This window comes from Neovison vison, chromosome 3, assembly GCF_020171115.1.
Source record: "Neovison vison isolate M4711 chromosome 3, ASM_NN_V1, whole genome shotgun sequence".
In the NCBI taxonomy this organism is placed as follows: Eukaryota; Metazoa; Chordata; class Mammalia; order Carnivora; family Mustelidae; genus Neogale; species Neogale vison.
The window spans coordinates 46,727,216-46,753,362 of NC_058093.1; the positions used below are offsets into that span (position 1 = coordinate 46,727,216).

General features: G+C 60.9%; 3 protein-coding genes and 1 long non-coding RNA gene across 6 annotated transcripts in view; 2 read left to right on the forward strand and 2 right to left on the reverse strand.

The window, feature by feature from the left end:
• ANKMY1 (ankyrin repeat and MYND domain containing 1) overlaps nucleotides 1-3,280 on the reverse strand; it is a 41,951-nt gene extending 38,671 nt beyond the window's left edge. Inside the window, exons 1-3 of the mRNA XM_044241971.1 lie at nucleotides 3,220-3,280; nucleotides 2,475-2,646; nucleotides 157-343 (exon numbers count right to left, since the gene is read on the reverse strand). Coding sequence (XP_044097906.1) covers nucleotides 157-343; nucleotides 2,475-2,629 — 342 coding nt within the window. The 5' untranslated portion in view covers nucleotides 2,630-2,646; nucleotides 3,220-3,280. The remainder of the gene's footprint in view (nucleotides 1-156; nucleotides 344-2,474; nucleotides 2,647-3,219) is intronic.
• A 3,358-nt stretch (nucleotides 3,281-6,638) lies between these two features.
• On the forward strand, nucleotides 6,639-8,259 carry DUSP28 (dual specificity phosphatase 28). The gene is made up of 2 exons (XM_044241974.1): nucleotides 6,639-7,051; nucleotides 7,255-8,259. Exons 1-2 carry the CDS (start codon nucleotides 6,650-6,652, stop codon nucleotides 7,411-7,413), a joined length of 561 nt encoding a protein of 186 aa, XP_044097909.1. The 5' UTR covers nucleotides 6,639-6,649; the 3' UTR covers nucleotides 7,414-8,259.
• A 3,496-nt stretch (nucleotides 8,260-11,755) lies between these two features.
• On the forward strand, nucleotides 11,756-21,502 carry RNPEPL1 (arginyl aminopeptidase like 1). The gene is made up of 11 exons (XM_044241975.1): nucleotides 11,756-12,364; nucleotides 15,582-15,722; nucleotides 16,137-16,288; nucleotides 16,804-16,920; nucleotides 17,056-17,291; nucleotides 17,525-17,638; nucleotides 18,044-18,156; nucleotides 18,404-18,512; nucleotides 19,510-19,740; nucleotides 19,815-19,957; nucleotides 20,501-21,502. Exons 1-11 carry the CDS (start codon nucleotides 11,834-11,836, stop codon nucleotides 20,786-20,788), a joined length of 2,175 nt encoding a protein of 724 aa, XP_044097910.1. The 5' UTR covers nucleotides 11,756-11,833; the 3' UTR covers nucleotides 20,789-21,502.
• Nucleotides 21,503-24,060: 2,558 nt separating this feature from the next.
• LOC122901798 lies at nucleotides 24,061-26,057 on the reverse strand. Of its 3 annotated transcripts, none has more exons than XR_006383676.1 (3): nucleotides 25,993-26,057; nucleotides 24,891-24,999; nucleotides 24,061-24,283 (listed from the first exon to the last, which is right to left on the reverse strand). It is a non-coding gene; the product is annotated as an uncharacterized LOC122901798 (long non-coding RNA). The 3 variants fall into 3 exon arrangements; XR_006383677.1 differs by having other exon boundaries at nucleotides 24,891-25,002; XR_006383678.1 differs by having other exon boundaries at nucleotides 24,891-25,031.
• Between the last annotated feature and the right edge of the window lie 90 nt (nucleotides 26,058-26,147).

A 26,147-nucleotide genomic window follows, 5' to 3' on the forward strand; every position in this document is an offset into this window, starting at 1 on the left:
GCTCCCTCTCTCCCTCTCTTAAAAAAGAAGAAAGAAAGAAAGAAAGAAAGAAAGAAAGAAAGAAAGAAAGAAAGGAAGGAAGGAAGGAAGGAGAGGCGAGACAGCAGTGGCGGGCTGAGCCTGGCCAGGAGGGAAGCAGCAGTGGGAGCCAGTTACCTCACCCGTGGGCCAAGAGAATTCACCATGCCCCAGCTTCATGTCCAGCCCGAAGTCCCCTCTGTACACACAGCCGTCCTGCCACTCCTGCACGCCTTGGACCAGCTGGATGTAGGTCTCCTTCAGGTCCTGCTGCCCGGAGGGACCCTCAGACTCCTCCTCCTCCTCCGGGGCCTCTGGGATATCTCTAGGGAGGTGAAGAGCAGGGGAGGGACACACTGACACAGGCCTGATGAATGATGGTGCCGAGAACCCCAGGCCATATCAGTTCTTCCTCCCAACAACCCCCCCAGGGCAGATGCTATTGCTACCCTCATTCTGCGGAAAGGGAAACTGAGGTACGGTGGGGTGCAGTGATGACCCCAGGTCACACAGGAAGTGCACAACCCTGTGTCTGTTCCACATGCCTAAATGGATGCCAGTTTCCTGGAGGCACACCCAGCTCTGCTACCTGGAGGCTGACAGTTGCCCTGCTCCACCTGTTTGCGGGGCAAGCCTTGTGCCCTCCACCAGCCCAGAGTGCTCCCGGCAGGGCCTTCTCTCAGGAGCCGGCAGCTGGTGCACAGCGGGCAGGAGGTGGACACTTGGCAGACTTGCATGGACTCGTGAATGGCCTAACAAAGGAGAGGAGCAGCAAGCTGACCCGTAGGACAGACAAACGGATGGCCACAGGGATGGGGCCGAGAATGGGCACCAAGGTGAGGTTGCTTCTTTTTTGCTCTTGCTATCTAAAAGTACAAATCCTGACTTAAAAGAAGACCTACTCCTACCCCCCATCACACACACACGGCCTCCCTCTCCGCCTCCCTCTCAAGTCGAAAGGGTTCTCTGGAGATGCTGCATCTTGGTGTCTCTGGTCTATGGACCTCTGCCACTGTCAGGTGAACAGTCTAGGATGGGCCTGGGCCAGTGTGACTACTGTCCTTCAGCCAAGGGGAAGTGTGGACATAAAGAAGCACATGAAGAGAGGGTGATATGTAGACACACGGAGAAGACAGCCACTTACAAGCCAAGGAGAGTGGCCTGGAGCACAGTCTCCCTCTCACCCTCAACAGAAACCACCCTGCCTGCACCTTGACCCTGGACTTGCAGCTTCCACACTGAAAGACAATAGGTCTCCTGTATTCAGGATGCTCAGCCTGTGGCAGCCTGTCGCAGCCCCAGCAAACTCCTACACCACTTCTCCTCCCACTTGGATATCCTAGTTGCTTAATTCAACAAATAGGAACCAAGGGAAATGTTCCTTTAAAAAACAAATGGACATGATTTTAAGATCAATCAGGAACATCATTAACACAACCAGTCAGCTCCAAGGCCCACGGCAGGGTCCCCAGAGACGGCCAGCTGGCAAGGTGAACAAGGGCTTGGCCACCCAGTTCTGCCACCAGACTGGTCCCTTCCCCTCTTGTGACTCAGCAACTTGCCTCTTCTGCAAAAGGGGGGCTCTGTCAGTCCGCTCAGACTATTGCAAAGCCCCACAGACTGGGGGCCTTGGACCGCACATATTTGTTTCTCAGTCTGGAAGGGGCCCTGAGGCTGGGGGTGCCTGCAGACTCCATTCCCGGTGAAGGCCAGCTTCCTAGCTCACAGACAGCACCTGCTCACTGTGTCCTGGTGAGGCCAAGAGGGAAAGCTTTAGCTTCTTCCTTTTCTTATGAGGGTAGTAATCGTACCATGGGGCCCCACGACCTCATCTAAATCTACTCCCTCCATCTCCAGGACTGGGTGGGGGGCATGGAGGACAGCTGACCCATGGGAGGGTGTGCTGGGCTTCTGTTGACAAATGCAAGTCACCATGACATTGGGGATGAGGCCTTTAACATGGATTCTGGCACCGGGGAAGAGCCAGGGAGACACAGTTCAGTCTGTACCAGGGACAAATACAATAGGATTACAGGGTGGGTTTCACAGGAGGCCAAGATAAGGTTCTGAGGGCGGTGTCTGGCCCAAAGTAGACCTTCTCACGGTTATCGTACTGTGAAGAAGCTGTGCCAACTTGGGAAGGCCACAGTATAAAGCCGATGTTCCTAAGTCCATGAGGAAGTGACACAGAAAGGCAGAGTGGGCGAGCTAGGAGGAGTGTGCAGACATCAGGCAGGGGGCTCCTTATCAACTGTTGTAATTTTCCTCAGGGGTTGCTGATACAACGTTAAGGTTTTCCTATCTCTCCAGAGAGGAGTTTTGAGGAGCAAAATTTGTTTGCTAAAAGCAAAAACTTTTAGCGGTTTTTAACACCTTCCGCAATGCTGGATCCCAGCTAAGTGGTCCCCAGGGTCAGGCAGGAACCACCCTGTGGGAGCCCCCACCCCACCCCGCACCTTTTGGTAAAGAGCATCTCCATTGTCCTGGACCTCTCCAGGGTTCCCTGGTCCTGGGTGGCAGCAGGCATGATGCCCCTCCCCACCAGCTGATTTTCATAGATGTTAACATCTGGGATTTCGAAATAGAAGGCTGAGGAATAACTATTTTCCATGCCTCTCGTCTTCGAACCTGGAAGCAAAGCCACGGACCCACATTCGCCCTCAGGGCTCCTGGCGACGTCCAGGGACTGGCCCACAGCGCCCATCCGCCTCAGAGAAACTAAGCCCCCTCCCCCTAACCTAGATGCCCCATCCTATTGGAAACTCCGGGAGAAACCTGCGCCAGCGCCCCTAGGGGGTCCTGGTCCCTCCCGGGCGGCGGGAACCACATTAAGGGCGGTTGGAGCCACCCTCCCACGACCTCTTAGGGCCCTATATTGGGCTCAGTATTATGCCTGCTAATGGCCCCAGAGGGGCCACAAACAGCGGGCGCTCCCTCCCCCACGGGCCTCTGGAGCCAGCGCGCGAGGATGGGCCGACAAGTGCAGGGACGCGGCCCTCGCCGGACCTCACACTCACAGCCTCTCAAGCATGCCGTGTCCCAAATAGCCTGCCTGCCTCGGGCCGGGGGTCAGAGGGCCAGTCCCAGGGGACGTCGAGTGCCAGGCACGGGCCTCCGCCGCCGCCCCCCACGAGCTCCGGGACACGGAGTTCCCCGCGCTCCCGCCGGGATCCCGACTGCACCCCTGCCGCGGGGCCGCACCGAGGCTCGGAGAGCTCGCACCCAGCGTTCCGGTCCGCCCAGAACCGCCCGCTCAGAGCAGCCCCGCGCTACGCCTAGCAGCCCAGAGCGTCGGGTTTCCCTGGAGACAGCTTCTCGGCCTCCGCCAATCCCCGCGCCCGGCCCGCCCAGGCCCCGCCCAGGGGCGTCCCTCTGTGACCTCACAGGGCCCCGAGCGCCCTCCCCCGCCGAGCCCCCCACGCTCCCGCGCGTGCTGGGCTTCCTTCTGAGCCCGGCAAGAGGCGCGGCGAACCGGCCGGCCAAGTCTCCACCGAGGACCCCAACGTCCACGTCCAGCAGAGCACGGGGAGCAAGCTGTGGGACAGGGCCTCCCCCGTGGTTAGCGCTAAAAGCTCCAACGCCTCGGGGAACAGAGCACGGGGACTGTGCGTGTGGGACACCGGAGGAAACCGAGGCACAAGGAGATTCGCTCGCCCAGCGCCGCGTGCCCGCACGCCGCAGAGCCAAGTTCTGATGGAGCTCTGCCGGACTCCAAAGCCGATTTTCGTCTGTTCCGTGCAAGTCTGTAGCAGACATGGAGCGGGAGCTCTCCGCTGCTGCGACAGGGCGACCGAGGGGCTCCAGGTCACGGAGACAAGGATTCGCTGTGTGGACCGAAGCGTCACTGGGGAAGACTGCGGAGGGACGAGTCCTGGATAGGGTCTCAGAGGCGGCGCGGGAGCTCTCCAGAGAGAGGGCACTGCAGGGAATCGGGCTAGGAAGCGGAGGCGCAGCAGGGGGAAACAACTCAAGGGCTTTCTGCCACTGAAGCCACTGGAGGCTTTGAGAGGGGTGGGGCTCTCTTCAGGCACGGGGCTGGAATCCTCGCCCCAGGCTGCAAGGGGAAAGGGATACTCAAAGCCCATGCCCAGTCCTTTCCCAGTGGATAGATTCTGTCTAGGGTTCTGGGGTGCTTCCTCCAGCCCTCTACCTCCCAATTCACCTCTTCTTTCATACCCACCTTGGTTCCTGGATCCCCTATCTCTTATCTTTCCCCCTGAGGTCCCATCTCTCTGCCACACTCCCTCCAAATGCGGGTTTGGGAATTTAAAGCACAAATTACACTGTCTTTAAAATTCCTTGGGGGGGGGGCACCTGGGTGGCTCAGTGGGTTAAGCCGCTGCCTTCGGCTCAGGTCATGATCTCAGGGTCCTGGGATCCAGCCCCGCATCGGGCTCTCTGCTCAGCAGGGAGCCTGCTTCCTCCTCTCTCTCTGCCTGCCTCTCTGCCTGCTTGTGATCTCTGTCTGTCAAATAAAAAAATAAAATCTTAAAAAAAAAAAATTCCTTTGGTGGGGGGGCGCCTAGATGGCTCAGTGGGTTAGGTGACTTTGATTCTTGATTTCTGCTCAGGTCAGGATCTCAGGATGGTAGAATCGAGAGTCTCCCACATGGGGCTCTGTTCAGCGCAGAGCTTGCTTCTTCCTCTACTCCTCTCCCCATTCCTGCTCTTTCTCTCTAAAATAAATAAAATCTTTAAAAATAAAATAAAATTCCTTTGCTATGAAAAGAGAAAGAGGGACGCCTGTGTGGCGCAGTCTGTTAAAACGGTCCTGGAATCAAGCCCCACTTCAGGCTCCCTGCTCAGTGGGAAGCCTGTTTCTCCCTCTCCCACTCCCCCTGCTTGTGTTCCCTCTCTCGCTGTCTCTGTCAAATAAACAAAATCTAAGAAAGAAAGAGAGATGGTAAAGTCCTACAAACTTGGTAAACCATACCACCTGTTGCAGGTTGAATGGCATCCCCCAAAACATTAAGCTTAAATCCTAAACCCTGGTACCTGTGAATGACCATATATGGAAACAGTATTTGCAAATAATCCAAGAGGTCATACTGGATTAGGATGTGTCTTGAAGTAAATGACTAAGTGTCCTGATAAGAAGAGGGAGATTTGGAAAACCCAAACAAAAGGGGAAAAATAAACTTCTGTTGTTTTAAGCTACTGAGTTTGTGATGCTTTGCTACAAATGAATAAGAAAAAAAGTATACTATTATTAGAATAAAACAAAGAGCAATATCATTGTATACAGGGTTGCAAGACAGCTACTTTCACTGAAACCAATCCAGGAAAGACATCTCTGAATGACACTGGCCATCAGAAAAACCTGAATAAGTCTTCTTACTCATGTCAACATTAAATGATGTGGGTTTTTTTTAATATATATTTTTAAAAGATTTTATTTATTTGACAGACAGATCACAAGTAGGCAGAGAGGCAGGCAGAGAGAGAGAGGAAGCAGGCTCCCCACCCAGCAGAGAGCCCGATGCGGGGCTCTATCCCAGGACCTTGAGATCACGACCTGAGCCGAAGGCAGAGGCCTTAACCCACTGAGTCAGCCAGGAGCTCCTAAATGATGTCTTGTCTTTTCTCTTCTCTTCTCTTCTTAATTTATTTGAGAGACCACGCACAAGCAGCAGGGGGCGGTGGTGTCTGGCAGAGGGAGAGGGAGGAGACTCCTGGTAGAACAGGAAACCAATTCCGTGCTCGACTCCAGGACCGGAAGATCCTGACCTGAGCTGAAGGCAGACGACAAACCACTGAGCCACCCAGGAGTCTCTAAATGTTAGTTTTTAAAAGTTAGAGTGATGAACCAAAAATTAAGAAAAATTAAAACGCTGGTATTTGAAGAAATTATGAAAATTTAACAGCAAATAGTTTCATTTCTAATGAACCGTGTTTTACAGTAAAAGGGAAAATAAAATGCAGAAATTACAAAGGGCAATTAGAAAGCAGAGAAAAGGGAACAAACATAAAGCTGTTTAAAACTAAAAGGCACCTCGGCCAGCATTACAATTATTAGTTCCTAAGAGGAAGCGAAGCTAGGCAGCCTACCAACCAAACGATACGGAAGATACTGGACAGGACCCTCTGTGCTCCGCACGGTAGCTGGAGGAAAAGCCCACTTCCCCGAGCCCGGCCGGGGACCTGCTGCCCGCCCCCTCCACGGCCGGACCGCTCCGGGACAGGTACCCACGTCTATGAGCCACCCCCTACCCCCAACGACCAACGACCAACGCCCAACCCCGGGAGCAGGGTCAGGCACTGCAGCTCTAGAAGCCCCGCAGGTCCGCCCCGGTCACGGCCTGCCCAGCCCAGCAAGCCGGAGAGAACGCCGCGCTCCCGCGCTGGACAGCAGCTCCCGGGCCTCCGCGTACCCCAGGAACCGTCCATTCATCCCCACGTTCCGGCCCCGCCCGCCACGCTGCAGCCAATCCCACTCGCCCACCCGCCCACGAGCCCAGCCAATGGCCACCACCCCCACCCGCATCCAATCAGAAGACGAGCCCGCCCTGCCCGGCCAATGAGGAGGCGGCCAGGGCCCTGCGGGTGGGACCCTCAGAGACCTTTAGGACCCCGGGGGTGCCCCACGGGCCGCCCGAACGCCTAAACTCGTGCCGCGACCCGGGCGCGGGTCATGGACCCGGGACCAGCCGACCGCCGCGAGGTCCCCGAGGTGGCCTTGCCCGCGCCGCCGCCGTTCGTGCGCGTCGCCCCCTCGCTGTTCCTTGGGACTGCGCGCGCCGCGGCCGCGCCGGAGCTGCTGGCGCGCGCGGGAGTCACCCTGTGCGTCAACGTTTCGCGCCAGCAGCCCGGCCCGTGCGCGCCCGGCGTGGCCGAGCTGCGCGTGCCCGTGTTCGACGATCCGGCCGAGGACCTGCTGGCTCACCTGGAGCCCACCTGCGCCGCCATGGAGGCCGCGGTGCGCGCCGGCGGCGCCTGTCTGGTCTACTGCAAGAACGGCCGCAGCCGCTCGGCCGCAGTCTGCACCGCTTACCTCATGCGGCACCGCGGCCTCAGCCTGGCGGGGGCCTTCCAGGTGGGGCGGGCAGTCCAGGTGGGACGGGCCTTCCAGATAGGGCTGGCCTCCCAGGTGGGGCCGGCCGCCCAGGTGGGACCGGCCTCCCATATCGGGCTGGCCTCCCAGGTTGGTGGGGGGCGTCCAGGTGGGGCGGGCCTGCCGGGGGTAGAGGCGCAGACGACCTTGTGGCTCTGCGTTCAACCTCTGCCTCTCGTACCTAGACGGTGAAGAGCGCCCGCCCAGTGGCCGAGCCCAATCCGGGTTTCTGGACTCAGCTGCAGAAGTACGAGGAGGCTCTGCAGTCCTTGCCCAGCCTGTCCATGGAGCCCGCGGGACCGTGCTCCGGAACGGGAGGAGATGAGCTCCAGAATGAGCCCTAGCCCTTAAGTCCCTGGAGAGGAGCCAGCCCCGAGTGCGGGGCGCATGGAATTGGAGGTAGTTGAAGCGCCGACCAGAGGGGGTCTTTGTCCTCCTTCCTGTGGCACAGAATTTTCATTTTCTGCTTCTTCCTGAAATGCCGCTCGAGCCTATTTGACAGTACTGTGGGATTGTGTCCTCTGAAGAGGGGACTGGAAGCGTCCCTTCCTCAGTCAGCAGGTTTACCAGACAGGGCTTCAGTCAAGAAAATCAAAACCATGTGAGGAATTTTAGGCAGAAAGGTATTTAATACACAGAGCAAGGCCAGGGAGCCAAGGTCAGAAGGTAGGAAAGTACAGGAGCCAGGGAGATCCCTTCCCTCTCCCCAGTCCTGGTTGCCTGTCACTCTGATGTGGGCAGCTCCTGGGAGGACACCAGCTCTGCTGGCAAAGCCTGTGCCTGCCACCTGTTGGAGCCATAGGGCTTGCCTCAAATCTCACCTGGTCCCATCAGAATCCAGCATGGGACCCAGGCCTGGAAATGCTGCAACAGAGGCCAGGATGTGAGGCTGCCTGCCTCCAGCCGTACTGACCTCACAGCTTCCATAACAGCACCGAGCCCTGGCCTCATGTCACAGGTGCACTCACCACCTGTGCATCTGAGCCTGTGGCTTCAGACACATATCACCTGCATCCTGGGATCTACAGGCTGTCTTAGAGAAGTAATCACCATCGACACCCTTAATTAAATAAGATGGGGGGGGATGGAAACCGGGTTACAATACGAATTACAGATAATACAGCCCCTGGTTAATATATGCCTCCCTACACACATCAAAGTAATTAATAAAATATCGTAATTAGTGTTTATTGTTTCCCATCCCCACTACTCATGTTATGTTCTTCTCCTCAACCTGCACCTCGCTGGTCCTGGTCTTTCCTGGTGAGGTGACTCGAGGCTCCATTCCAAAGGGCCCTGGGTGGCCCTGCCTGGGGCTGTGGCTTCCCTCATGTCGTCCTCAGCCGGGAGAACGGGAGGCATCAGGAGAACGTCCCAAGCTGAGCACACTCCTCCTGGCCCCAGCCCTCTTGCTCCTTCAAATCAGGACCAGTCACTGCACCCAGTCCAGCAGCCCCTGATGTGCATGTTGCCTCCGTGGCCTGAAGAGCCTGGAATGGCGAGGTGGTGTCTCAGCCTGCCATCTTGGGGGACATCTGTGTCACTGGGGAGAAGCATCATAGCTGGGAACAAAACCTCGGACCCAGCAGAGCCCGGAGTCATGGGGATGGGAGGCTCACAGCTTGTAAGACATTGGAATGGCTGTGAAAGGGGCCCCTTCTCCCCACCGTTAGACCTGCACCTGGGTCCTGACTGTGGCAGGAATGACACCCTCTGACGGTCCCTGCCTGCAAGCATATACCACACATTGTAGGCCAACACCCAGCTCCTGCCCCCGAATGCTGCTCCTGTCATGACCCCTTTGCAGCTCACCTCAGCCAAGCCACCTTCTACCACCTTCTACAGGACTTGCCGGCTGCCTCTCTCCAGGCCCCTCAGTGCTCACATCGCGTTGCCACCAACCCCTTCCATAAGGAAGCTGCCATCACTGTCTCCACTCGGCAGGCAAGGCTACAGTGGCTTAGAGGTGAGCTGAGCAGTTTCCCAGGACCTGAGTCCAAGTTTTTAACCCAGCACGCTCACAGCATCTTTGCTGGGACACCCTCCCACTGCTGGCTGGCTGATGTGGCTCTGGGTAACGAAGGTGCAAGGGCAACAGTGCTGGGCCGGGTTGAAAGACATCTGTGGGCTGCATCAGTGTTTTACCCACTGGTTCTGTTTGAGGCGCTCTCACCAGAGGCCCCATTCTCCCGAGGACCTCTGCCTGCCTCCACGTCCGCCTCCCAGCAGGTAAGGCCAGGGACCTGTCCCCTCCCAGGCACAGTGCCCCTGGAGGAGGGTGCCAGTCCATGAGCGTTAGGGGAAGGCTGGGCATAGGCAGTGTCTACTGCTTCAGCCCACCCAAGCCAGCCAGGATTTGATCACCAGAAGACAGTTTCCATGGGAGAAGCCCCAGCGTCTGATAGCCCTGATTCTGCCTTCGTCTCCCTGGGTCAGGTCGGGGTGGGGAGAGGGGAGAAGTGCATTGCAGCTGCTCCCAACCTCCCTCCCCTAGACAGTGGCTTTCCAGAAGGCTGAGTACAATGCTGCCTCCTGCTGCAGGGGAACAGACTGGCTACAGGGAAGGGGCTGTGTTGAAGACACTGTCCTGGGAGCCCACCTGCGCCACCATGGAGGCCGCGGTGCGCGCCGGCGGCGCCTGTGTGGTCTGCTGCAAAACACTGTCCCCTGCAGGACAGAGACAGGGTGGAGACTGAGGACAACCACACCCCTCCACCTGTGGGCCTCACAGTTCACAAGGTGCCTCAGTGGGCTGACTTTGGCCCCACAAAAAAGCTTTGTTTGCTCTAAAACTGGCTTGTTTTGGTTCCTTTCATAAATGGGTAGCAGGCACCCCCCCCAGGAGAAGGGGGGTATAACAGCTGTGGACCAGCTAGGCTGCCCCACTCCACCCGTCCTGTGTGCAAAGTTGACCTTGGGGAGATAGGCAGGGCCCTCCAGCAGAGAAGGGATGAGAGGTAACCCCTGCTTCTCCAAGTTCAGGGAACTGGGAAGACAGTAAGCCCCTGATGGCTTCTGAGGGCACCGGTTGTTGGTCAACCTGACTGAGGGGGTGAGGGCAGGCTCATCTGGGTACCTGCCTGTGGTCCTGATGTAGTCCTGATGCTCCTCCAGCCCCAGCCAACTGGCCTGGGGAAGGGGCTCAGAGAAGCTCCTAAATCTGGGAGTACAATCTAAAACCCTCTGCCCAGCACTTCAGGACCATGCCATGTGGGCAGGTGCTGGGCCATGTGTACTTAGGACCAATCAGATCCCTGCTCTCTCCTCTTTTGAGTCTTAGACATAGAATTGATCTCTTCCAGGTGACTACAGGAGCCCTGGGGTTCCTGGGGAGTGTGGGGTTGTGTTACCCCAGCTAAGAGTATGCATGGGAAAATTAAAGCAATGCTTCAGTGCAAGTACTCCACACTGGTGGGCATGGTCCTCCATCCCACCAACCATCGCTCCCACCGCTCCCCTGCTTCCAGGGAGGAAGGCAGGCGCCACCGCATGGGTTATAGGCAGAGACCAAGTCCAGAAGGATTAAATGCTACTCCAGGATGAGCAGAGGAGAGTGGTGTGTGAGGCTCCTGGATGCCCTTCCAGGCCCCAGAGCCCCTTTTCCCTGAAAATCTGAATTCTTTCATCGTGGTAACAGCACCATCTTGGTGGCCCCTCTCGTTCCATGGCTTCTGGTGGAGGCTTCCCTAGTGTGTAGCCCTCTCCTTTGGGCCCTGGTCTCTGGACAGGACCCTGCAACATGGGGTGGGGAGCAGGGTGGATCCTGCTAAGGCCCCAGCACTCACCTGCTCCACAGGGGGAGGCCTCTAGGGCCCTGCAGGATTTTCTGTGAAGATGGACTATCCACTGGGACCAACACAGTTGCCACTGGCCATTACCCTACACATGCGTAGAGACCTTGAAACACGGCTATGCCAGGGAGGAACTAAAATTATAATTGTATTTCATTTCAATCTAAACAGCCACACGTGGCTAGAACCACCTTATCAGACAGCACAGCCCTAAGGCCCCCAAGCTCCAACATGGGCCACAACACAGACCACTGGTCTCATGGGGGGGGGGCGTGTATGCACCTCCTGGCTTTGAAGAAGCAGAAAGACTGCACTAGGCAGCCGTTGCCCCCAGGAACCCGCCCACAGCAACCCTGAGGAGTCCGGGCAGAAGAGCATAGGGCTTGGGAGGCTGCTTGGGCAGCCGGTGCCCCCAGGCCCCCGTGCGCCCTGGTCCTCCAGAACACAACACACGGGCACCCGCGCCCAGGACCCCCGGTCTGCTGGCCTACCCCTCGCACTTTGCCCCCAGTGCCCCGCACACAGCTCCCCCGGCCCCCAGCCCGGCGAACCCCCCAAGATGGCCCGCGCACCGGCACATGCCGTCCCCCGCTCCTAGGTTTCCCACGCACGGCGCCTCCCGCTCCCCACTCCCCGGCCTGCCCCCAAGCAGAGCGCCCCTGACCTCGGGTCCCCCGAGCACGACTCCCCCGCCCGCCCCCGCCCGCCCCCGCCCCGCTCCCGGCTCCCCGCTCCCCTGCGCTCGGCATCCCCGGCTCCCCCGGCCCGGCCCTGCGCACAGCGCCCCCGGCGGCGGCCGAGCGGAGCCCGAGCGGGGCGGCGCACGGCACGGGGCCGGGCCGGGCGGCTCCCGGCGCGACTTCCTGTTGTGCCCGCGCCCCGCCGCCGCCACCGCCACCGCCCGGCGCCCCTTGCCCGCTGTCCGCGGCCCAGCGCGGCCGCCGCCCATGGATTTCACCTAGCGCGGTCGGCTATGGCGGCGCAGTGCTGCTGCTGCAAGGCGCCCGGCGCCGAGGCCGCGCCCGCTCGCCCGCCGCCGGAGCCGCCGCCCGCCCTGGACGTGGCCTCGGCCTCCAGCGCGCAGCTCTTCCGCCTCCGCCACCTGCAGCTGGGCCTGGAGCTGCGGCCCGAGGCGCGCGAGCTGGCCGGCTGCCTGGTGCTCGAGCTGTGCGCGCTGCGGCCCGCGCCCCGCGCGCTCGTGCTCGACGCGCACCCGGCCTTGCGCCTGCACTCGGCCGCCTTCCGCCGCGCCCCCGCCGCCGCCGCCGCCGAGCCCCCCTGCGCCTTCGCGTTCGCAGCCGCCGGGCCCGGGCCCGCGCCGCCGCCGCCGCTGCCCGCCTTCCCCGGGTCGCCCGGCGCTGAGCCCGCCTGCTGCCCGCTGGCCTTCAGGGTGGACCCGTTCACCGACTACGGCTCCTCGCTCACTGTCACGTTGCCGCCCGAGCTGCAGGCGCACCAGCCCTTCCAGGTCATCCTGCGCTACACCTCGACGGACGCCCCGGCCGTGAGTCCGCGGGGCCGGGGCTCAGGGTGGTCTCCAGGCGGCCTCTCCCCGCGCTGCCTGCCAAGGGAGCCCTAACCGGCGGTCTGCCCCTGGGGCACCTGCAGAGAGGGCGGAGCCAGCCCGGCCCCAGGGAGCCTGCGGCCTCCGGCCTGGCACCCTCCACCTGGCCCTGGAGTCCTATTCAGGTGCCCACAGTGATTTCCAGCGGATGCCTGGGGAGTTTTTAGGAGCCTTAGAAACAGTGAGAGTCCTGGTGCTGGCCTAGTGGAGGGGGAGCAAAGGACAGCATGCCACCCAGGGAGACCTCTCCTTTCATTAGTGCTGGGGTTGTCCCTGCCCTGGGATGAGGACAGCTTCCAGTGGGTACGAGCCAGTCCAGACCTCTGCTGGAGCCTGGCACCAGGGGCCAGCCGGTGGGTGGTGTCAGACGTACAAGGGCCTCCGTGTGACATAGGTCTTCAGAGCACCCAGGGGCAGCTGATCTGCTCTCTGGAGGTGGCGTGAGAGACTGAGCTGCCAGAGCCATACAGAGTCCGGCTTGGCTCTGTGCCTTGGGCCTTGTGGGTGAGGACTGGCAGGGGCTGCAGCCGGGTGTCCCCGCAGATAGGCACGTGGGCTCTGCAGGGCTTTGGGCGCCCAGCACCCAACGCCCCAGAGGCTCTGCCAGAAAGCCCGGGTGGCTTGGGTCTGCCGCAATGAGGCCCTTAAGACGGAGCAGGCCCTTTCACTCCTGCAGCATGGAGCCTGCCTGGGTTCCCATGTGGACAGCACACATGCGACACCGCTCTCCCCCCACGGATACAGCGTGCACGCAGCTCTGGGAGGCCCTGGGGGTTCCATCTGTCACTGCCTGTAGCATGCAAAGGGACAGGTGGGGTGGTGGCATCTGGCCAGGAGCCACCAAGGTGACATCCGGATGGGAAGAGCTTGGACCAGATGCACACCTGTGGGCTTTCTGTGTGATTCCCTGGAACCTTCAGCAGGCCCCACCACCACAGTGCCTGCCCTGAGCTCCCCCGAGTGTGCCAGCTTGCTGGCCTGCTTGGTTGGCCCCCGCCGCCTGCGCAGGTAATCTGGGGCTCTGACGGGTGGCAGATGTGTCTCCCGCATGGCAGTGAGAACACAGAGACGTACTTCTCCCTGACCTCAATCTGGGAGCTTGCAGCCTTTGTGTCTGGTCCATTCAAGACCATGACCAGCAGAACGGTGGGGCCGGGACCCATGCCAGGATGCTGGAGATCGTGGCAGGCCAGTGAGAGCAGCCGTCATCCCAGGGTGACTGGGAGCAGAGAGGGGCATCATGGTCCCCACAGATAGTGCAGCTGTGGGCATGGGGACTAGGGGTGTGGCCCACCAGCTGGGTCACTTGCAGAGGACTGAGGCTCTGGCCTCTGACCCCGGGTCCCCACCATCCTGCAGGAACACCTCAGGGCTCAGGCTCTTCCTCTCCCTAGCTTGTTCTAGGACTCAGGCCTAGATCCCCAAACCTGTCCCAGTGCCAGGCGAGGTTGCAGCTTCCTGGGAGTGGGGACCCACCCCTCCAGAGGCAGTTTGTCTCTTGCATCCCATTCCTGAACACCATACCCTACCCCCACCCCAGCAAGAACAGCTTTCTTCCTGCCCTGCGGCGTCCAGAGTCAGCAGCCTCCCCCTTCACCAGCCCCTTGGACCCTGCACCCTGAAAGAATTTGGCGGCTCACCTCCGGGGCCGGGCCTTGCCTGCCTGGGGGTCTGTGCCAGCCCCCCACTCCCAGGGAGGACTGTGACCCCCATTGGTCTCAGCTAGGCTAAGGAGAGAGCAGTGCTAGCTGGGCCCTCTGGCTGGGCTAAGAAGTGGATGCTGGTGGTGGGAACAGAGAGCCTGAGCTGGGCGCAGCCTGCAGATAGCCCAAGGAAGGGAGGGGTTAGTGGGAGGGGAGGCTGTGGTGGGAGAGGGGTCTGGGGGACTGTGGGCGCCTATCCCCAGCATGAGCCAAGGACCACCTGAAGCAGGATCTGCTGCAGAGTCTCCTTAACACAGATTCCTGGGTGTGGACACCTGGCAGTTCTGGGGCAGGGGCCAGGACTCTGCAGTTTTGAACAGGCTCCCCAGACAGGCCTTCTGTGCAAATGGGGCAGCCTGAGGTGGAGGATGAGGGGTCAGCAGAAAAGAATATACAACTGCCGGCTTCCCGAAGTGAGGGGACAGAGACGTAGCAGCCGAAAGGAAGTTTCCAAAAGAAACTGGTGAACATTGGCCAGGAGTCTGGCCGGAACCAAATAGGCAGCCCTGCCCGGTCTGGAAATCCACCCGGGTCCATGGTCTGTGGTTGGGTAGGGGGGGCGGCCTCTCCTGGGTCTGGTGGTCCACCGCTTCTGCAATTCAGCATGAACCACAGTGGGGGGGCCCACAGCCATGGATTCCACGGGCTCATCACTTGCAGAGGGTGGGTGGGGGGTGCTTCCTGGGTGGAGGCTTGTGTGCTTGGTCATTGGAGCAAACAAGGAACAATCTAGTTTGCTCCAGTGATCACATGCCAGCAGAGGGGAATGTGGGGAGAACAGAGTTCAGGGGGCCACACATAGGCCCCAGCAGTCCTCCCGTGGCCACTCCTGGCCTGCCCAGCCCATCCTTTCCAAGTGCCTGGTCCCATGCTCGGGGGTGGCCCTGGGCTCAGGAGCTCCCTTCCGGTATGTGGGGTCATCAGGAAGCACCAGTTTCTCTCATGTTCACGTTCTCGGCTCCCTTTCCTTGCTGCCGGCCTGTAAGAACTTGGACTTGAGTCTTTGACACTGCTTCAGTTTCCCTTCAGAAACTTGGACAAGGGGCTGGGGCCAGGAGACCCCCTGGGCTGGCTCCTGGGTGCCCAGCCTCCTGCTGGCCACGTTCTAGGTCCACTAAGGGCTGGGTAGGTGACGGTGACCAGGAGCGGCTGTTGGCCCTGGAGGAGCCCAAGCAGGCCATCTCTTCCCGGGCCCTCGCTGCCTTCCTCTCCATCTGCTGCCCCCAGAGGCTCTGGGCCAAGAAGCCTGAGCAGGACCACAGGTTTGGGGCCACTCATAAGGCCCTGCTCTTTCCTGGAAACTTGCCCAGCTTCCTGGAGTGAGACATGGTTGGCGGCGGGGGGGGGGGTCCTGGCATCCCCATGTGACCCTTTCCGTGAGACAGGGGCCCTGGTGCCTCACTGTGGTAGGAAGGGTGGCCCCGGCTGATGGCCTGCCCACCGCTTGCCTGCAGATCTGGTGGCTGGACCCTGAGCTGACCTATGGCAATGCCAAGCCCTTCGTCTTCACCCAGGGCCACTCCGTGTGCAACCGCTCCTTCTTCCCCTGCTTCGACACGCCGGCGGTCAAGTGCACCTACTCGGCTGTTGTCAAGGTCAGCATCCCCTGGCCTGGCCTGCCTCCTCACCACCCTCTAGGAAGGAGCCCAGTGTGGGAGGCGGCAGTCAGAGAGGGGTTGCCAGCAGAATATGGGGGCTCTTTGTGATGACAGGTGCCCTGATGGGGATGTGGCTGTCCAGCCCAGGTCACGGAGCTCCCCGTTGGGGATGTGGGGCTCCCTGCAATGAATATGGGGTTTCCTGACCTGGAGTGTGGAGTTGCCATAGGTCACCCTGACAGGGTGCATGGGATTGCCCGTCCTGGATAGGGCATGCCCTGTTGGAGGATGTGGGGCTCCTAGTCGTGATCTGGGGTTCCCTGACCTGGGTTGTAGGGCTTTCCACCAGAGCGTGGGGTTCCCTATCCAGGACGCAGGGTGCCCTGATGGGTGGGGGCTCCTCGCACGCAGGCCCCGTCGGGGGTGCAGGTGCTGATGAGCGCCACGCAGAGCACCTACGTGGAGGAGGAGGGCGTCTACCGCTTCCACATGGAGCACCCCGTGCCCGCCTACCTCGTGGCCCTTGTGGCCGGGGACCTCCAGCCGGCAGACATCGGGCCCAGGTAGGGCCACTGCTGCTCACTTCCTGCAGTGGCTGCCGCCGGGGGAGCCCAGGCTCTGGGGAAGTCCTGCCACGGGCGGGGCACGGGGCCTGCATCTGTGGCTGCCCCGGGAGGACCCCGCAGCATGGGGACCAGCCCCACCCCCGCCTTGTCTTGCCTCAGCCAGAGCCCATCCCTGCCAGGTCCCTCGCACCTGCCCATCCCCAACCCAGAAGCTGGGGGCTCTTGGCCTCCTCAGGGCCCCCCTCAGGCCTGTCCCCCTGCCAGAGCCACACCACAGCCCCTCGCACCCTCCAACCTGGGTGGGTTTTTTCAAGTCAGTGATGGGTGAATCCCAGCCCCCAAGTCAGCATGTGTCTTGGCCGTTGCCATGGGAAGGGCCTGCAGGGGTGGGGGGGGGCGGGTAGCCCTCGAGTGAGGCGGGGCATTTGGGCCCATAGGAGAGGAGAGACCTGGTCGGGGAGCGGGTTTGGGGGGCCGGTCAGCCTCTGCCTGCCCTCTCCGCCCTGTGATAGGAGCCGGGTATGGGCCGAGCCGTGCCTCCTGCCCACGGCCACCAGCAAGCTGTCGGGTGCAGTGGAGCAGTGGCTGAGCGCAGCCGAGCGGCTGTACGGGCCGTACCTGTGGGGCAGGTATGTCCCGGGGAGGCAGAGGGCAAGTCCCGCCCTCCCAAGGGGTGAACGGGGGCCTACTGGGGAGGAAGAGCCACGCACCACCCAGGCCCACAGCGGTCTTGGGTCATCTGCTCACCCTCCCACCCCGAGCAGGTACGACATTGTCTTCCTGCCCCCCTCCTTCCCCATCGTGGCTATGGAGAACCCCTGCCTCACATTCATCATCTCCTCCATCCTGGAGAGTGACGAGTTCCTGGTCATCGATGTCATCCATGAGGTGGCCCACAGCTGGTTCGGCAATGCCGTCACCAATGCCACGTGGGAGGAGATGTGGTTGAGCGAGGGCTTGGCCACCTATGCCCAGCGCCGTATCACCACCGAGACCTACGGTACTGCCTGTGACTGGCCCTCGGTAGTGGGGTGGGGGGCAGGGAGGGCCGGTAGCAGGAGGCTGGTGCCACCAAGGGGCTGAGAGCCCAGCCTGTCCCCCAGCATGTGTGTGTCCAGCAGGGTGGCCTTGGGTCTGCTCCATGGGGCTCAGGGTGGGGAGCCTCTGGGGCAGGTAGCCTCAGACTTGCCCAGGTGCTCAGGCTGCCTACACTGTCCCCCTGCCCCCATCCAGGGGCTGCCTTCACCTGTCTGGAGACGGCCTTCCGCCTGGATGCCCTGCACAGGCAGATGAAACTCCTTGGGGAGGACAGTCCAGTGAGCAAGCTGCAGGTCAAGCTGGAGCCAGGTACCTACTCCCACCAGGCCTCGCCCCAGGCCCTGCAGACATCACACTGTAGGGCTTTACCCTGCCACCCCTTGCTTCCTCTGGCCAGAGTGTCTCTGGCTAAATCCCTGCCAAGGCCAGGCCAGGTGCCCCCAGCCCTAGGAAGGCCTCCCTTAGGCTCCCTCAGCCTGCTACCCTCTCTCCTGGGCTCTGAGCACTGACCATCATGTCATGTGGGCCCTCGGGTTCTGCCAAGGCTTTCAGGCAGGGCAGGTTCCCCTACTGCACTCCTGGGAATCCAGGTACGTGAGGGCCTTCGGCCCTTCCTGCTCCACAACATGTGACCCCCCCAGGGCCCCCTTACCATCCTGGGAGTCCTGTTTGGAGTAGGGACACTGCCCAGACCTATGGGTATTCCCCTTGCAGGGGTGAACCCCAGCCACCTGATGAACCTGTTTACTTATGAGAAGGGCTACTGCTTCGTGTACTACTTGTCCCAGCTCTGTGGAGACCCCCAGCGCTTCGACGACTTTCTCCGGGTAAGCAGCGCTCTCCCTGGGACAGGCCCTGCCCTCCGCCCACCCCAAGCCCCTCCCCATCTCCCGGGGCTGCCTCCTGTCCTGGGTGCAGCAGGGCAGGACACCACCTCCTCCCTCTAGCCCCCTCTCCGTTTCAACCACTTGGCCAGGCCCGTACGGCCACACAGTACCTCTGTGCCCACCCTGCTCTAGTGGGGGATGGTGTGCCCAGCCCCCAGGCCTGCTGAGCCCTGCTCCACCTGTGTAGGCCTACGTGGAGAAGTACAAGTTCACCAGCGTGGTAGCTCAGGACCTGCTGGACTCTTTCCTGAGCTTCTTTCCAGAGCTGAAGGAGCAAAGCGTGGACTGCCGGGCAGGTGAGGCCCACTGCCTGCCCTATGTCTGTGGCCAGCTGGCCCTTAGCCCACCGGGGGAGCAGAGAGGATGGCAGAGAGATTTACTGCACAGGCTGCGGCTTCTGCCTAGGGAAAGGCCCCTTCAGTTCAGCTGTCCCTCCTTCAGCCGGATGGTGTATGAGCCTCACACTGGGACACCATGGGTACGGAGAGGAGCCTGTGCTTCCTATCCTGTTGGGGCCCAGGAGGCTTCCCTGAGGAGGCACCTCTTGGGTCAAGCAGACTGAGTTAGGCAGTATGTGCAAAGGGCTTGGGGTACGGTTGCTTGGGTAGAGGAAGGTTTGCTTTGGAGCTATCTGAGGCTGGCCCACCTGTGTGATGCCCATAAAGATGTCTCTGGGGCTCCAAGGGCTGGGGGCCAAGAGACTGAGGTCTGACGTCTAGGGAGAGGCCAAGATTTGCTGGAGAGCAACAAGGTGTGGCTGGTGGTCTGGACAAGGTGGCTCTGCTCTGGAAGGTTAATAAGTACACCAAGAGTTTGGGGGGTGGGAGGGATGGACAGCATCTGCCCCCAGAGTGGCCCAGGGCTTTAGAGCAGACTGTCAGTTTATCAGCTGACTGCTGGCCAGCCCCCCGTATGGTGCAGACCACCCCCCATACACACCGACTCCTGCCATCACCGCCCACCACCACACCCCCGGTGCCAAGGTTGGGTTTAAAGTGCCTCACTGTTTGGTATCCATGAGAGGCATGGAGGGACAGAGGTACCATATTCACCAACCTGATTCTTCTGCACCACCCCCTCATGCTCCTTCACAGAGGCCACTCCTGTGGCTCAATGTGGCAGGTGCCAGAGCTGACCCTAGCCTGCCCTAGCTGCCTCTCCCTGGGGCTCCCAGGCCCTGGGACAGCCACACCCAGGGACACCCTTAGCATCTGGGGTCTCCTGGCGTGGGTGGGGACCAGGCCTTGGGACATTCACACCCAGGGGGACCCCCGGACGCTCTCTCCCCTGTAGGGCTGGAGTTCGAGCGCTGGCTCAACGCCACGGGCCCCCCACTGGCTGAGCCGGACCTGTCTCAGGGATCCAGCCTGACCCGGCCTGTGGAGGCCCTCTTCCAGCTGTGGACTGCGGAGCCTCTGGACCAGGCAGCCGCCTCAGCTAGTGCCATCGACATCTCCAAGTGGAAGACCTTCCAGACAGCGCTATTCCTAGACCGGCTCCTGGATGGGTCCCCGCTGCCCCAGGGTGGGTCCTGCAGCTGCCAGGGTGGGTGGGGTGGGGTGTGCCTGCCCAGCTCTGACCTGCCTGTGGCCCTGCAGAGGTGGTGATGAGCCTGTCCAAGTGCTACTCGTCCCTGCTGGACTCGATGAACGCCGAGATCCGCATCCGCTGGCTGCAGATCGTGGTCCGCAACGACTACTACCCCGACCTGCACCGGGTCCGGCGGTTCCTGGAGAGCCAGGTGCGGGCCCCCTGCACAAGCACCCCCCCATACACTGCCACCACAGCCTGGGCATCCGGAACAACCCGGTGGGGGACATGCAGGGTCTGGGCTGCCATGGGGGGTGATGGCACACCAGGTGGGAGGAGCTTGGACCCCATCAGTCCTCTAGAGGGAAAACTGGGAGTATAGTCTGGAAGTCTAAGGCCTCTGTGGCCCTAGGCCTGTAGGCAGTTCCATGTTTGACCTGGTCCCAGGGCTGTCTGAGGATCCCAGGCCTCCAGGGCCTCTAGACACCTCCACCCCCATTCCACACGGGTTGTCCCCCATCAGTGCCCCTGAGTCCAAGCTCCCTGGAAGTGAGGCCTCTGCAGAAGGCCACCTTGGCAGCATGAGTGAGGGCAGTGCAGGTCTGGGCAGGCGGTGGGGCGGGGCTGTGGGGGGGACAGGAACCGGGCTGGTATTGGGGGTGTGGCTGGGGCTGGGAGCTGGCTGGCCGGCTGGCTGTGGGGGGCGGGGCGGGGCTGGGGTGGGGCCAGGGCGACAGTGTGCCCACCTCCCCAGATGTCCCGCATGTACACCATCCCGCTGTACGAGGATCTCTGCACCGGCGCACTCAAGTCCTTTGCCCTGGAGGTGTTCTACCAGACGCAGGGCCGGCTGCACCCCAACCTGCGCAGGACCATCCAGCAGATCCTGTCCCAGGGCCTGGGCCCCAGTGCCGAGCCTAGCGTGGAGCAGGCCAGTGCCGGAGCGGACTCAGAGGTGGACGCAGACACGCCAGCCCTGCTGCTTGGCGACGAGGCCCCCAGCAGCGCCATTTCTCTCAGGGATGTCAACGTGTCTGCCTAGCCCTGACCTCCCAGACACCACGATTGTGCCTTCTGCGGCCCGGGCATGCCGTGACTGTGCCTCGGCTCTGGCCGGGAGCTCCCTGGGGCCCATGCCCCCTCCTGCGGACTCTCCCAGGGACTTCCTCATGGCTGGCACTGCCCGTGGACCTGGTCCCCCCAGCTCTCTTGCACTGCAGGCCCGCAGCAGCCAGCACACGCCATGCCTCCCTGTCTTGACACTGACCGCCGGGCACTGCCCTTGGGGTGATAGCCCCACAGTCCCCACGGCTACTGCCACACTGTGCCTTACATCTGCCGCGACGTCCAGGCTGCCCTGTCCCCATAGCGCGCCTCCACACCACGGAGCCCTACACCCCACCCCGGGGGTCGGCAGTCTCAGTTGGCCCCTGGCAGAGGACAAAGACACAGACATGCCCTTAGCATAGGGTCAGGGGACACTGAGGAGAGGGTGGACCTCCCTGGGGAGGGGTCCCCAGAAAGCCTTAGCCCCTCAGGGAACACGGGGTCCTGGGCCCCAGGGGAAGTGGGACAGGACAGTCTGTCTTGTGGCTGTAACACCCCACAGGGAAGAGGGCAGGTGGGGCTGGTGCTCTCTTTAGGCCCACCATGCTGGGAGAGGCCTGGGGGCCCTGGCAGTCCAAGCTGGGCTACTGGGGGACCTCTGCAACAGGGTCACCATGACTGTCCCATTAAACCTCCACTCTGCAAACAACCTCCCAGCCTGTTCACCCGACTCATCTTCCGCGGGCACTGGGTTCCCCTGGGGTGGGGGCCAGGGGTTGTGCATGGCCTGTCCTCTGACAGGGAAAGACTGAGGGGGCCAAAGGGTCTTCCTTGTGTTCCACTGCCCCTCAGTCTGCCTTCAGAGGCCCCAGATCCTGCCCTGCAGCCTAGGGTTTCAACCTGGAGTGAAAGCAGGGGTGCGTGGCGGGGGTGAGTTTGGTCTTGGATGGCCAGGCGCGAGGGGCCACAGACATCTCGCACAGGTGCAGCAGAAGCTATGGGTACAAATGCAGCCCAGGAGGGGGAACAAGGCAGGGACTCCACTCAGGCGTCTGCTAGGACAGGTGACTGACTAAGCAGTGGGCTGTGGGAACAAGGCAGCCACTGAGACCACAGGCTGAGCCCAGGCTCTGCTTATGATAGCGCATGGGCTCAGCCTGATAGGGCAGCGCCACTGGCCAGTCCCAGGCCCAAAGCCCTGCTTTGGGACATGGGAGGACTGGAGATGGTGGGCCAGGAACCCCAGCACCACCACACCCAGCCACCGGGTCACCAATATCCCATTGATTCTTCTACACTCTAGACCCTCCTCCCCCCTCTCCCCAAGGAGACAGCCCCGTCCCCCTGCTGTCATGGTGCAGCCCACAGCTGGCATCTCGGTGGTCTCCGTGAATGTAGGGCTGTGCATCAAGGCTAAGTGGGGCCCACTCAATGCAGAAACTTGTGAATTGGGCCAGTCACCCGTCCTACAAGGAACAGGGACAGGGCCATTATAGCAACATACCTGCAGAAGGGAGAACATGGGAGGCGCCCAGCAGCACCCCCCCACATAGCAATCCAGCACCCTGCAAGGGACCCAGTCCAGCCAGTAGGGGCTGGGTCCAGGCTCTCTGCGGCCCTGGCTCCACCCTTGGGAGAGTCATCCCAGTGGTCTGACGGCAGAGTTGGCATGGTGGGGCTGCTCCTGTAGGCTGTGGGCCTGGCTAAGCCAGGGGAGCCTCGCACCTGTACCCTTCCCTCATTTGGAGATTCCCAGAGAGAAGGCCTTGCCTGGCGTATACCCTGTTGCCCACAGGACCAGGACACTGGGCCCCTCTCTGGCTGCTGGGAGGCGGGGGGGGGGTGGGGGGGAGACCCAGGGCCTGCATGGTTTTGTGGGCCAGAAACTGCCCTGTGATTCAGACCTGGCCTGGCCATGTGACAGAGAGCATGCCTGCCCGGATCCACGTCAAGGCATGTCCCTGAACAAAGACCATTCTTTCAAGAGGAATCCCATGAGCTTCCTAAACTGACAGGGCACAAAGCCAGTCGTTCTTCCAAGTCCACAGGGCCTCCAGGGCTGCCTCACTTGGCACCACCATCCTGCAGCACCCGCCCTCTCTCGGACTCATGTGACTAGTCACCAAGCACCTTCAAAGAAACTAAATCTCTTTCTCCTTCGCTGATTCAAAACCTGGGCCCCTGGGCTCACTCTTCCATCCTGGCCTCAAAGACCTCCTTCCAAGCCCACCTCACAACACGTGATCCCTTGAAGTAAAAGCCCTGGGCAGCCACCCCCACCCTTCCCAGGCTCCCACACGGCTCATCTGGTTCCTGCACAAACCACACTCCCAGCCCACCCCTTAGGGCCTACAGGGGCCTTAACGCATGTGCACAGCTTCTCATGCTCCCTCTCTGGAGTGTGGACTGCACTCAACGAGGTGGAACGTGGTGGAAACAATGGAGGATGTCCGAGATGGGTCATAAAACACCCTGGAGGGGGGCGCCTGGGTGGCTCAGTGGGTTGGGCCACTGCCTTCGGCTCAGGTCCTGATCTCAGGGTCCTGGGATCGAGTCCCGCATCGGGCTCTCTGCTCAGCGGGGAGCCTGCTTCCTCCTCTCTCTCTCTGCCTGCGCCTCTGCCTACTTGTGGTCTTTCTCTGTCGGATAAATAAATAAAATCTTTAAAAAAACAAAAAAAAAAAAACAAACAAACAAAAAAACACCCTGGAGGGGCGCCTGGGTGGCTCAGTCGGTTAAGTGTCTGCCTTCCACTCCCAATCATGATCCCAGGGTCCTGGGATTCGAGTCCTACATCAGGCTCCCTGCTTACTGGGGAGTCTGCTTCCCCCTCTCCCTCTGCTGCTCCCCCTGCCTGTGCGCTCTCGCTTGTGCACTGTCTCTCACATAAATACACAAAACCTTTAAAAAATAAAAACCACCCTGCAGCGTCCGCTTTCCATTCCCCTGGGATCGCTTGCTCCGGGAGAAACAACGAGTGGTGAGAACACTCAAGCAGCTTCACAAAGGTCCACATGACAAGGAGTGGAGGTCTCCGGCCCCAGCCAGTCCAGCTGGCTCAGTTCTGGCCGACACTGTGACTGCCATCCCCGGAGACCCTCAGCCAGAACCAGCCACCTGCCGCCACGTTTCCTAACCCACAGAAACTGTGACCTAATAAACGTCTAAGTTTCTAAGTTTTGGGGGCAACTTGACTCACAGTGGTAGTCAATGCATACAGCCTCTGGACGAGGTGTACAGAGTTGAAACAAAAGACTCAACTCAAAATTTACTCAAACTGTAAAACTGTATTTATTATCTACGAAATCATAATCCCAAGGTGGACGATCCTAGAACCAACAAGATCAGGGGCTCGGGGACATCACCAGGCTCTTTCTGCTCTGGAGTCTCCATGTCCAGGCCTTTGTCTTCCGGGTTGTCCCCCTGTGGTCACAAGCTGACTGCAGCAGTCTCTGTCACCAGCCCTCCACATGCCAGCAGCTAAAGCTGGCTACAAAAGAAGGCGCCATTGAGTGCCCTGGGCAGATTGTGGGGGAACACCCCCCCCCAGGACTGTTCCCTGTGCCCTGTTGCTCTGAGCTGGGGCACGTGCTCCTCTCTCAAACTTCTTACCCTGAGCTAGGGAGGGGTCTGGACTCCCCAGATGACTTCAGCTGCAGCAGCTAAATCAGGTTTCGACTCTCTGTGTCCCCATGAGAATACAGGGCCTGGTTACTGCCCACTGAACAAGGAAGAGATGTGGGGGTTCAGAAGAGACAACCCCCAGCCCCAAGTGGTGAAGTCAGAGACTATCCCTTGAAAAACAGGGAGTCATCTGGGCATAAGTGTGAGCAAAGTCATGGAGCACAAAAACTCTAGAGTTGTGATAACCTGGGGGGCTGGAGGGGAAGAGGCAGGGCTCAGATTCCATAGAACCTGTTAACACCCACAGGCTCGGGAAAGGAAATGGTCACATGTGTGGCACATGTCCGCAGGAAGCTGCCTGCTCTCCAGATGGCGGAACTGGACACCCAAGCCTCTAGGACTCTCTCCAGTGTGCTACCTGGGGAGAACAGTCCAGCAACCCAGCAACCAGTGACGTAGGAAACGTCACTTACTTCATCAGAACCGTAATGTGAAGCGGAGTCCAGGCCTTTCCAGATTCCCCTCGGCTCCAGTGCAGCCACCAGCCTCCTAAGGAGTCACCGGCATCTTCTGTAGGAGATACTGCTATAGGAATGCCGAACAATCATGAAGTCCTAGCATCCCAGAGACAGGAGTTGAGATACCTAGTTGTTTTCCAGAACCTCAACAGAGCCCTCCAGGTCTCCAAAACAGCCTGGTGGGTGGGGCTCCCACAGTGTGACACCGTCGTAGGGAGGAGCTGCCGCTGTCACGGGAACCTGGTTGCCTCTCTCCTGGCAGCAGGGACTTATCCGCTCCACAGCAGAACCCCTCAGACTGGACTACCCTTCCTATCTGGAGGTTGGGTAAAGGCAGCCTGGAATGCAAGATCTGAGTAACCCCAGGAGCAGCGGAGAGCTGCCACGACAAGGGCTGAGGTCGCTTCTCCTCCCCTGCCCAGCCCTCTGGGAAGGCTCCGGTGCCACTGAAGCAGGCTTCCCGGGGCCGGCGGACAAGCCTCCGGAGGCCTGCCTTCCGTCCTTCCCAGGAATGGGGAAATGCCGGTTCCCGCGGCGAGTGTAAATACTGAGGCAGGGCCCGGGATCCCTGTCCTTGCCTGCCCGCAGCCGTAACCGCACGTCCAGGTCCCTCACTGTCCCGCCCATAGGGCCATATATCCTGCCATCTGCGGCCGCCTAGTCGTCTGCCCCGCTAAGAAGACAGCGTCCCAAGCCCGACAGGCCCTCCCCCCGGCCAGCTGCAGCCGAGAGCCCAGCCCTTGGCCACCGCAGCGGCTCGCCGCCGCCTTCCCCCGTGAGCCTCTCACGGACTACCCCCTGACCAGGCGGCCCGACGTGCAGCCGCAGCCGCCGCCGCCGCCGCCGCCGCCGCCAGGAGAGGAGCATTCCGGGAGGCGGTGCTGCATGCTGGGACCTGTAGTCCGCGGCCCGACCTCGGCAGACCGGTCTCTCAGGTTCCTTCAGCCCCAAGAGCCCGCGACCCCAACACCCCGGAACGAGCTGCACCGGCTCGACCACACGGTGCCCGTCGGCCCGCGGGGGATCAGTAGCAGCCGAGTCAACCCCCAGAACTCACCCCGGAAAGAGAACTACAGCCGGGACTACTACACCGACCCGTGACTGCTGAGCTCGGGAGCCACGCCTCTCCGGGGGGAGGGCACTTTCGCCGTTTGAGTGCGATTGGGCCGCGGTGTCACGTGGTCCGGCGGTAACCGCGGCGACTGAGCGGGC